Here is an 11,764-nt window from a genome sequence, read left to right on the forward strand (position 1 = left end):
CGAGGCGCCGACGAAAAAGAAACAACGAAACAGACGAAAGCTACCGACGACGATCGTTTACACGGATGCACAATTATTCGGTCTCGTGAAGGACGTCATCGACAGGGGTAAGTAGTCGCTGCCCTCTCGGCTCTTTCTCCCTTCCGACGTGCCTTTCCGCGTTTTTGTGATTAATGAAAGTGTACTTGTCGCGAGAATGGCGCGTGCAACGTATCCCTCGGTTTCCTTCACGCAGGATAAATGTTCTCCTCGCCGGAGAAAAGGGAGGGCGGCGATGATTTGCAGAAACCATTACGCGGAGAAAAAAAAGAGAGAGATGACTTGTCGGAAAAACGGCTTCTCGAGTCACTGTTTGGAGTATGTCACGTTGCGGGTCCTTCCCGGGTCCTTATAAAAAAGAAACTGTTTTTAGAAGAAATTTGTCAATCTAATCCAGTCATGCGAATCCACTCGTGCTGAAAATTGCGCAGATAATAGACTTACAATATTTTATAAAGTCCGAAAGAATTACGAAGATATTTTTTTTTTATTCTGTAATTGTCTCTTATAAAATATAATTGGATCGCCGTTAAAGAATTGAAAAATAACGCGTAATTAATCGTAATCGCCTGACAAAACTGACTCATTAGTGGAAAGAGAACTAATATGGGAAATCTCTTGGGAAAAAAATCTTGCGTTTAAATCAGATATGAGAGAAGCGTTGGAATGGATCAAGGAATCCCTGCAAGATGTTCTGGATGATCGTGACGAGGAGAGCTCCGAGGGCATACCCTTGGTGCCGTTGACAGATTACTCGTCAGCCGCGATGGATTCACCGAGTTTTCAAAAGCTGCTTCGCGCCCTGGGATTTGTGCCACCAGCTGATGCCCAAGAATCTTATTGGCGTATCCCGGCGAATATGCTTACAATCACGATACAAAAACGCTACAAACTCATCGAAGATGCTTTAGCCGGCAAATTCGTCGTCGCGGGTAAGTGAATTAATTACATTATTCAGTAAGGTAAAATGTTCAAATGACAATCATTTATATCATCTTTTATAGAAACGCAACTAGAACCATCTAATTCTGATTCTGATACTGATGAAAAAGCAAACGACAGTGAAGACGACGTCGACGTATTCGAGAATGTTAAAAAATTCTTCGCGCCGAAAGGTTCGTGGAATTTTTTTCTACTTTTTTTTATTTATCAAGTAACTTTATTGAAAGAGAATATGTATCACCAAAAAGGATTACGTTGCTTGCTTAGGAAATTTTATTTCCTATTTGTTATTATGAAATATTTTTCAAACTGCCGAAAAATGCGAAAATAGTTTATCATTGAAATTGAAATTTACTTCCTTAGATACTACTTATCAATTCCGAAAATCTTTTTAAATTATAATTTGTTATAGCATATATTACAATATATGCTAATAATTTCTTACTCTCATGTGTTATATAGAAATTTTATATATATATTCATTTCTAGAGTCATTTTTGGAATCGGAACCGTCGACTTCCAAACAATCGGAATTACGTACTAATATTCAGTCACCACAGAAATCCAAAACGTTATTGTTATCAGATGAAGAAAGCGATGAAGCAGAAGTTGTAGAAAAAAATGATGAAACGAAAGTCACAGAAAAAACGAATAAGGGTATGTCGCTATCAATTAATTTACTCATATTCAAGAAACGAGAAACACAGGATTTTCTCGCCCTCTGTTACTCGAACCAGTAAACTGTTGTTCCTTTAGTGCAAGTTACCGACAAGTAAATTTATCGGATTAAATTTTTAAACGTTAATGATAGCATTCATAATAATGTAAAAATTTTAGAAAACGTAGGCCAAGCGAGAAACCGAGTAAGAATGCTCGACGATTCCTCCGAATCGGAAATGGATATTGAAAGGGATATTGATAAAAATGGTAACGTGTGTTGATAAAAAATAAAAATCGATTGATCCTTTTTACTGGTCACATGTTAACCATAAATTTCCGTATAATTTACAGATGACACAAAGAGAAATAGATCCGACTCATTATCCGATACAGATAAACCCTCCTCTAAAAAACGTCGGCTACTAGATAGCGACGAAGAGGTAGAGCCACTAAGGACTGATACCGAAGCAAATGGTAGTCGTGTAATAATTAGCGACGATGAAGAATCATTACACAACGAGCGGTCTAAGCGGCCTACGTCTCACGTAATAATCAGCGATGAAGAAGATTAAGAGAAACGCGGTTACACATTTTTTATTTCAAATATTCTTAAGCATTCGTAATGTTATAATCAATCATAATATATTTTTGTTTTTTACTGAAACATATTTTTCTGAAACTGATAACTAAAAAGAAGTCAAATTAAAATATATTTTATCGATTATTCTTCTGTAATCAACATGCAGTGCTCACATTGAGAATTATTGTTATGAAAAGATCAAAATGAAATTTGAAAATTTTAGTTTTGATAACATAACATTAACAATATTTATCTTAAAAAAACAAACGTATCTGTAACACAATTCTGAAAATAAAATGTGATCGCTTTAACATTGTTAGCTTCAGTTGGCAAGACATTCGGAGGACTTTTGCAGGCACTGGCTTTATCCGCGAGCGCACATACTGAAGCGCAACACACAGTTGTAAGCTTCGTCCCACATATTTCCCGTCGTGACAATACGCCCTTACGCGGACAATCGGTGGCATCAGGGATACATTTCAGGATGCCAAGAAAAACATTCCCGAAAGGCGTCCACATTTCGCCAAGTACGACGAAGAGAACATGCGAGCGCGGTGGTGCCGGCTGGTAAATGCGTCTTCGGCGTCACCGCCACTTCGACCCACTCCGGGTCATTGACTCTGATCACGTGACTCTGATCGCCCGGGCACTTCCGCGCCGGGGATCGCAGTCCCGCGTCGCGCGCCATCAACCTCCTCGATCACGTACTCCCCGGTTCGGCGGTTGGTCAATGCGGCTGACTTTACGTCTTTTGATGGGCAGGTGAGGAGTCTTGGCGAGTGTTAACGATACGTACGTGTGCATCGAGACGTAATCGCGCGACGAAAGACCAGCTCTCACCTTTTTCGATGCTCACCTTCGACGGCTAACGACGATGCGACGGACCGCGGACCCACGCGGAACGACGCGTAATATCGTCGCAAGGACTTCGCGACTCGCGGATATACGACCAGGGGATCATGCCGGGCCAAGAATCGTGAAAAACCTAGCTGCGAATCTAGTCACGAATACATTGCTACCTATGACGACAATACACAAAAGAGCCCTGGATAAATTTACATGCATAATTAATCAGATACCCTTCGATGATAGAAGACGTCAGAGAAGTTATTTTTGCTTTTCTTTCTCTCTATTTCCAATTCTTATTTTACTTTATTAATTTATCTTATTTCTTCTTACTATCCTTAGTATATTTTTATATTTTTTAAAAACTATTTTATTATTTATCATCTTATTATTTTATTTAGAGCTTCAGGTTGTACATATATCCTCGATAAATTGAAAGAAAAATGATTATTTCCATTTTTTTATTTTTCTTCATTTTTGATTCTTATATTCTTATATATTATTTTATCTTATCTTATATTTTGTTTTATCTGGCAATACTGTAATATTGATTTGTTACATTTTTTTTATTTTATCACCTATCGTGTTATTCTTTTATTTTTCTTATTTGATATATACGTAAATATACTACTGCATTTCTCTTTTCGTATTTTTATTAATCCTATAACTTATATTATTATAAGATGATATGAAATATCTTAATATAAATATTGATCTCTCGGAAAATTGAAGAATGAAGTGAATAAAATATAATGTCTAGCTATGGATAACTACCCTCATTTTTGTTCGAGAGGGACGTGTTTACGATAGTAACTAGAGACGTCCGATCGTCGTACCGTCGTCATCTTCGTCGTTATAGAACGACCAGATTCCAGAAGGGTGACCACGTGCATTCTAATCTCAACTTTCGTATGCTAGGAGTGCACGACGCAGCAGGAGGTAAGTCACCGCGGCGAGTCCACTCGCGGAATCCAAGGTTAAGCTGCCTAATCGGGACACGTAACTGCTGTGATAAGATAGCATGCGGAAGAGTTAGTAGATCGCAACCAACGCGTTACTCATGGCCTCCTGATAGAAGCGCGGGCTTCTTATACGGTTGTAGGTGGAAGGCATCCTCTCTCTTTGTCCCCACTCTCTACCGGCAATCCCTCCCACCGGTCGTCTCTCTCTCTCTCTCTCTCTCTCCCCCCCCCCCCTCCCACACATTTCATACCTCTGTCGAAGCTCGATGCGTTGAAAACGAGAAGCGACTTTTAGGAGCAAACTTTTAGGAATTTGACGTATAATAAAGATCGATTTAACGCGAATATACTTTATTATCTAATTTCTTTCTTTAAGTATCTAAGTAATTAAATTACTAAAATTAATTTCTTTCGTATAATCCTAAATCAAGTAGAATAATTTATAATACTCAATTCGGGCAATTTACATTAATTACGCGAGTCATCTGTTGGTTGTGTGTCGCTGTTACACTAGGAAAGCATGAGTATAAATAAGTTTCTATTACAATTACTAATCTCATATGATATTAATACACAATATTCAATATAAACTAGTATACTTTACATGATGTTTAAATATTTGAGATAAAAAAGAATTATTTGTATACAAAAAATTTCTGTTTTAAATGTAACAAAATATTTTTTGATTTGATAATATGTAGAGAATTATGTAAAATGCATTATATTTAATCAATATTCCATACACATTATTTCAATTTCAGCATTGAATTATAGCTATAATGTTTATAAACTCTTACAAGATGTAATAAAGATGTAATAAAGATGTAATAAAGACAAAGATAATAAAGATAATAAAGATAAAGATATATATGTGATTAAATAATTTTAATTCACTCGCCTGTATCAGAGATTGTACGCAACATTACAGAAATTGACATTGCCATACTAATTATCTGTAATATAAATTTTGTAAGTTAAAAGCGAAATATGTATGCAGTATATTTTCTATTATATGAATAGATTATAATCGTGGATCATAATCGTAATTCTCATGATTGATATTTATATTTAATTTTTATATTTTTCTATAAATGTTTTATGTAAAAATATAAATAAGTTTTTATATATCAAATATTAAATAATTTAACACAAATATTTGACAATGTCCATTAATAATAAAACATTCTTTCTAATACTCAATGCAAAGAGAAAACGATTGCCAAGTTAAAGATGATATACATGATGATATTAAAGATGATATACATATTCTAAAATTAGATATAGGTTTCTAGAAATAAAGTGAAATGATAAATATATGAAATTATATAAATATATTAGATAGATACATTAGATAAATATATGAAAGATGTTACGCGTAACGTTACTTACGACTCTGAAAGTTTCCAATGAAAGAATGTAAAATGGACCACCAGTTAAAACAATAGGCCTCTGTGCTCGCACCGTAATAGTTTGCACTAATCGATTAATATTACGATGTTTTAATTTCAATTCCAATTGTTCTTGTTTGTCAAAAATTATCAGTTCCCAGTCGCAACAATATATTGAATGCGCAATTTGCAAGCCCTGAAATGATTTAAAAGTTAAAATTAATAATTCTATTTTTATAGTTCTGGGTTGGTATCGCTTATAATACATTATATCACTTAACTTGAAAGTTTTTAAGAATACAATAGAAAAATATTTGTAATATTTTAATATTATACTAACCAAATATTGTACTTGAGTGGCGAAGAAACAGAAGAAGAATAATTGTAACGCAGCGCACAAAAAGTATTCAAACAGAGCCCATAATTTCAAAATAGATTCTATATCAATCTGTCGAGATGCAAAAAAAACTTTGTTGTTTAATTATTCAAATACCAGCAAAAATTATAGAATATTCAGCGTATTAAATGTATGAAACGTAAAGTGATTTGTACCGCAATTTTAATCGCTGATGCTTCAAATGAGACTAAACACAGGACAAATAATGTTTCGATGCATTGTACAAACATTGTAGGACTAGAAAATGTTTGTAGCATTTTTAGAAATCTAGAAATTCAGATTTCTTAAATATGATGCTATTACCAAAAAAAGGTTATCTCAAAATTATAACATGCGAAATTTAAAAATTAATTGAAAATTAACATTAATTTGACTCAAGATTAATGATGAAATTAATTATTATAGATGATCTGATGAAATTTAATAATAGGCAATTTATTACATTATTTAATAATGATTTAATAATATGATCTTACTTCATAATTTCTGTATGACAATCTACGGAATTCTTTAATTTGCTCTCGAGATTTAATATAGCTCTTGGAACGCTGCAAATCCCCAAGATATATATTTGATTTTCATGATTAAAAAATTTATTTTAAAATAATAGCATAATCATACTTATCAAAATCGTTTATGTTTAATTTCAATTTTAGTATGATGTTGATATATTGAAATTGCATGCAGATGCTCATTAGCATGCTGATGTAAAAAGCGTCATAACAGACAATTCCAAGCGCGGGAGATATACCGCCGATTATCTGCATAAAGTATAAACAAACGTAATTATAAATATTATCAGTGTTTAACGGATACCATCCGACAAATGGTAAATTTCTTTCTTTCAATGTATAATTAATCGGATTTATCTGGTCTGGTATCCGAAGTCTCAGGAGTAATGGATTGGCGCACCAATGTAAAACACCATAAACGCAAGCAAATGCCCAGAACCGTATGAAGTAATTGGAATATTTATGCACGTATTCCATTTCATTTCTATATATTCGATACCCTAATAAAAAGATCTTTGTCAATAATACAGATCTTTGTTAATACAAAAATAACAGTTTTAAATTACATTAATGATTCGCAAAAGGAACCGACAAGAATATGTAAGAGTACAATTTGTATTCCTGAAATCGAGCGTGGAAAATTAGTTAAATATTCACCGAGTTTGAAACAAAAATCAAAAATCATGCGATGTAATACAAAATTACACAAAAATTACACAATACAATTCTACTAACCATTTGATATTTTTCGTGATATTTTAAAATTTTATAATTGAAAATACCAACACAAATATATGTACTTGTATCAATAGATAATTGACGTACCTCTCTCGCTGTTATCAATTCGTTGGCAAAGTACGTGGCATTTTTTTAACTGCTCCACAATATCGACGATCTCCTTATTTTTCCTTATGCAATAACACCATTTTATTAAGCCTACAGAATGCATGCCGATTACTCCGACGATATTAGCAAATAATTCCAAATCGTTGCTCATCATAAGCGCCACGATCTCCGTAAATAAAAGTAGAAAATTGGTCGATATGAAAATCGCCGTTGCCACCGTTGAAAACAATATTTCAAGTGGCGAAAACGATTCGGTAGGCCAAATACGGGCGTATCCAAGTATCATAAGTAAGTACTCGATGTAATACTCTAAAGGGGTCGCATTTTTTCTTGAAAACATCACGATATCGCCCTTACATTTCACGATTGGAAATTAACAATTAGAAAGATTAGGCGACGATATATCTGAAAATCAGAATAAGACTCTCTTCCATAAGAATGCATTCCATGAGGCTGCAGTTCGTTCACGTGAAAAGAAAATACAACGGTTTCGCGCAAGTGCGCGAGGAAACATAATTCGACTCTTGTTTCGCATATTCCCCGGATACATGTACACCGGACAATTACGTACGTTACGTCAGACGACCTGAGACTCGCGTATGTACGTACACGGTCCGGTTCACCTCACGTGACGACCTCGTGACGCAGCGCACGGTTTTATCGGTGACTCGAACACGCTCGTGTCATCAAAAGACAAGCAAAAGATAAGGATTCCCGTTTCCAATCGAACTGAATTTTACCGATTTATCATGTGCGACGATAAGATCTACATTTACAAATTTTATTTTTGAATTTCTCTCTATATCTGCCTCTATATGTTCTGTGTGTATATGTGTGTGTGTGTGTGTGTGTGTGTGTGTGTGTGTGTGTGTGTGTGTGTGTGTGTGTGTGTGTGTGTGTGTGTGTGTGTGTGTGTGTGTATTATCGACGTTATATAAAAAAATATTTCACCGTCACAACGCGTGCAATGCTGTTAATTTAAATTTTCGATGAACGTATTGTTGAGAAATATTCTCCATTGTTAATCCAGTACTCAAAGTTAAAACGTAAAGACAGAGACGTTCCAACGTTAATGCGCGAATCGAACTCTCGTCTGCGATTTCCTCGCGCAGCAATCTTCTACGTACGCGAACAATGCACTTCCACGCTATTTGCATGCGTAAAGGGTAATTTTCATTTTCGCACAGCGATCCCCGGTACTTGGGGGAGGACAACTTACTTAGAGTTCCTGGAATCGTGGGGACGTTCTCGGTAACTGGGAGTCGACGCGCCCGTCTCGGCCCGGGCCTTCGGCATGATTTATGCAGGCAAATAAATGTCGCCGTCGTGTCATTAGACCGGTTCATTTGAAATGCAAATAGCATTTGCAGCGTGCATCGGATACACTCTCCAATTAAGTGTCCGCGCAAACTTTTCCTGTGGCCCGGGCGACCGCGGCCGGCGGGAAGTTCGCGTGCTTTGAAGTCGAATATAGATTCGCCGAGTAAGACGGAGCGTGAAACTCGATATCTAATTACACGCTCTCCCGGGGGGAGGGAGGAGGGGGGTCACCATCCGGAAGCAAGATCGTCGTTTCCCCTCTGTATATCTATACGTATGTATTTGCGAACGGGGGATGAGCGCGAGCGACTCCCCTGTTAATCTTCGAACCGAAGCTCGCTCCCGCTCGCAGTATCGCGTTATCCGCATCGGCCGTCACATCCGACGAGAAAGGCGGAATCGCGTAAACGCATTTCGCTCTTAATCTAATTGAAATCTGCCGCTTACGTGTCCACGAGGACTTTTTGCAGTTATCGGCGTGTTTTCGATTTGTAGCCCCCCGTCGTCGACGTACGACGAATGGCCGCGGGAAACGAAGATTTCGTTATTTAATCCGCGAGTTCGCCAACGTTACGCGATTCCGTAACGAAGATTAAGAGAAATGTAATAAAAAATGCTTTCCGCTTTACGGAAATACAATTTCGGGAGATGTAAGTCGGATATTTTATAGAAAAATAGTTGATTTGTAAGTTGTAGTTTGAGGTTTATATCAAAAAAATTAAATTCTTAAATTCTTTTGATCGACGAATTTCAAAGATTGCAATTGTGTTCTAGCGTGGGAAATTGTTCTCCAATTTTAAATCGCATAAGGGGAGACAGATCTCTTTGTCGTAGTTTTACAGTGCAGTGGATAAGTCTCTACGTGTTACATCTATTCCGTACACTCGGCTACCTTACTCTCTCTCTCTCTCTCCGTGTCAGCGCTCGAGCGGACTGTCCGTCCCTGGTGGACTCGTGTGAATGCAAGCGGAGCGTAGAGTGGTCGGGCCGAGTTTTCGGAAGTATCGAACGGGTTCCGTGTCTCACTCGGCCCCTTCCCCTGTCCCCGTGCTCTCCTTGCGCCCCGCTGGTCCCGGAGAACTCTACTTTGGTGATAGTACCCTGCCGCCCGTGTTGTCCGACGCGTTGCCGAATTTTGGCAATGATTGATGGCTATTAAGGACCCGGGCCAAACTCGCTTCCGCTTCCGACCGAGCCACCCACACGGCGCACACATGCCACCACGTGCGCACATCGCATATATTTGCGATCGCACATTAAAACAAAAATAGCGCCCCCCGTGTGAAAAACACCAGGGCTGGACCAACGTTCCGCTAGCACCCGGCAAGGGAATATCGTTTTTGGAAGTCAGTCGAGTGAAAGTGTAATGCACTTTTCTAAACGCCCTATACCCTATTATTATACTTAGAAAATACACGAGCGAGCAGAAAATATGAAAATCAAACATATATATAAAAATTATATTAAAAATATCTTATTATCTTCGAAATTGCTACGTAAAGACGTAAAATATTTTTATATGACGAAATATTATAGATTTTATTACAATTAATTGTGTTATAAATTATATGGTAATGGTTCAATTATCTTTAATTTTTTTTTGTTTTTTTTTTTTAGGGTACATCGCGACAGCTACTCTAATGGGATTTGAGTTTCTCTTTTCCGTATCGTGGCGTATGGTATTTGGACGAGCAGCTTGAAAGCTGCAAGTTGCAAAACACGATCGGCGTATATTCATCCTCGTGTAATCAAAATCAAGTGCATCGACCGCGACCTCGCTTTCAGAAACAGTTTCGTCGTGTCGTATTCAGTGTAGCACAATGATTGTGCTAGACGGATTGCAGTGATAGGATTGCAGTTTGACGAAGGGCTCGAAGGGATGGACGAGGGGAAGATCGATGGTCGCCGGCAGGAGAGTCGAGCGTCGATGAAAAGGTCAAAGGTTTCAGGTGTGTTTGCGCTTCGCGCACGACTGGTACAGGTGCAGCCTCTTCCGCGGCTCTGCTCGCCGTTGCAACAGCAACATACATGACTCTTTATTAACAACAATTAACATTTGGTCCATTGTTCATACAAGGATATCAACGATAATGCGCATTGTCTGACAATTGCATTTGAAACAATCCTGATCTTCGACCAGACGCGATTGTGCCATCGGCGGAATCGGATAAATCATGACTTTGACATAAATTTATAAGATTATTGCAATGATAAAGTAATATGTTTTCGTTGCAAAATAAACAGCGGCATTGACTTCTAACTTTGCGCATATGCACAGTCGCTATTTCGTAGTCTTTATTATATGTAGTAATAGATACATCATAAATGCGATTGGAACTGGATAAATAGCAAGATGATAAAACGAGAAATAAATATTATATAAAGTAATTAACTTATTTATCATAATCAAAGTAATATTCCATTAGCCGCATACAATATTTCAATTTTATACATCATTATTTTATATAAAACTCTCGTTAACATTAACGCCAACTGGTACAACTAGAAACACATTAAATTACAAGAGCATCTTTATTAACATAACGAGCATCGTGTTTCATCATCACAATGCAAGTCCGTAACAACAATACATTTGCGTTTATTATATCGTTAAATGATAATCATTATTAATAAAAGAATCTCTTTCCTTTCTTTTTTTTTCTTTTTGATCAAGTGTTTGTTTTCCCATCCATGGTGCGATATTAAACGGGCGATCTCCCTCAGTGTCCGTTCGGTTCAGCCTATTTACCATAAACGACCAACTGCCAATCCATAGTGAGCTTGCCGGGACCGAATGTGTCGCAAACGGCCGGCTGATAAGGTTCGCGGGTAACAGGCGACTATACGAGCGAGTAAGATGACGGCGCGGTAAAATCTCAGACGTGCGACGACCTCGGGAGTCGCGCTCGCACGGACGGCTCGACCAACTCGCCCGTCGTGCTCCCCCGTTCCAAAGATTTACCAGTCTCCGGTTATGTTTGATGCACCATTATGTTTTCGATTACGGTAGGTTAGTTGCATCGGTAACGTCATCTCTGTCGTCACCAACGCGGCGCAGCGATACGTCAGAGCTGACGAGAGATACGTAATTGTCGATACGCCACGCGTATCATTCGCGCCGACGCACCTGACGATATAACGGGGCGGGGGGGGAGGGGGGAGAACACTCGGTAGGCTTATCACGGGGAAAACTTCTTTTTCCACTTCGATTATTCTGCATTTCTGGCATGAATGATAATTAATAACTGCCGATATCACTCTGCACGAAGATT

The 11,764-nt window shown here is 37.7% G+C and overlaps 2 protein-coding genes across 2 annotated transcripts in view; one reads left to right on the plus strand and one right to left on the minus strand.

Annotated features, from left to right (window-relative positions):
• timeout (circadian regulator timeout) overlaps positions 1 to 2,532 on the plus strand; it is a 103,325-nt gene extending 100,793 nt beyond the window's left edge. Inside the window, exons 24-29 of the mRNA XM_089081795.1 lie at positions 5 to 107; positions 687 to 971; positions 1,044 to 1,154; positions 1,471 to 1,638; positions 1,819 to 1,908; positions 1,993 to 2,532. Of these exons, the coding sequence (XP_088937921.1) occupies positions 5 to 107; positions 687 to 971; positions 1,044 to 1,154; positions 1,471 to 1,638; positions 1,819 to 1,908; positions 1,993 to 2,213 (978 nt within the window). The 3' untranslated portion in view covers positions 2,214 to 2,532. The remainder of the gene's footprint in view (positions 1 to 4; positions 108 to 686; positions 972 to 1,043; positions 1,155 to 1,470; positions 1,639 to 1,818; positions 1,909 to 1,992) is intronic.
• Positions 2,533 to 4,919: 2,387 nt separating this feature from the next.
• On the minus strand, positions 4,920 to 7,564 carry LOC112552935 (odorant receptor 4-like). The gene is made up of 7 exons (XM_025219450.2): positions 7,152 to 7,564; positions 6,436 to 6,826; positions 6,291 to 6,362; positions 5,970 to 6,081; positions 5,758 to 5,865; positions 5,419 to 5,613; positions 4,920 to 4,982 (listed from the first exon to the last, which is right to left on the minus strand). The coding sequence occupies exons 1-7, from the start codon at positions 7,510 to 7,512 to the stop codon at positions 4,920 to 4,922; spliced, it is 1,302 nt and encodes a 433-aa protein (XP_025075235.2). The 5' UTR covers positions 7,513 to 7,564.
• Positions 7,565 to 11,764: the final 4,200 nt, after the last annotated feature.

Source organism: Pogonomyrmex barbatus, unplaced genomic scaffold (genome assembly GCF_055798465.1).
Source record: "Pogonomyrmex barbatus isolate J1 unplaced genomic scaffold, ASM5579846v1 scaffold5, whole genome shotgun sequence".
NCBI classification, from domain to species: Eukaryota; Metazoa; Arthropoda; class Insecta; order Hymenoptera; family Formicidae; genus Pogonomyrmex; species Pogonomyrmex barbatus.

Excerpts from the sequence above, each read along its gene's own strand:
- LOC112552935 (XM_025219450.2), bottom strand. The coding sequence starts at position 7,512 with ATGTTTTCAAGAAAAAATGCGACCCCTTTAGAGTATTACATCGAGTAC. Across the intron at positions 5,866-5,969 it reads CATCAGCGATTAAAATTGCG|ATTGATATAGAATCTATTTT; the intron begins GTACAAATCACT and ends GCATCTCGACAG. Across the intron at positions 5,614-5,757 it reads CCACTCAAGTACAATATTTG|GGCTTGCAAATTGCGCATTC; the intron begins GTTAGTATAATA and ends AAATCATTTCAG.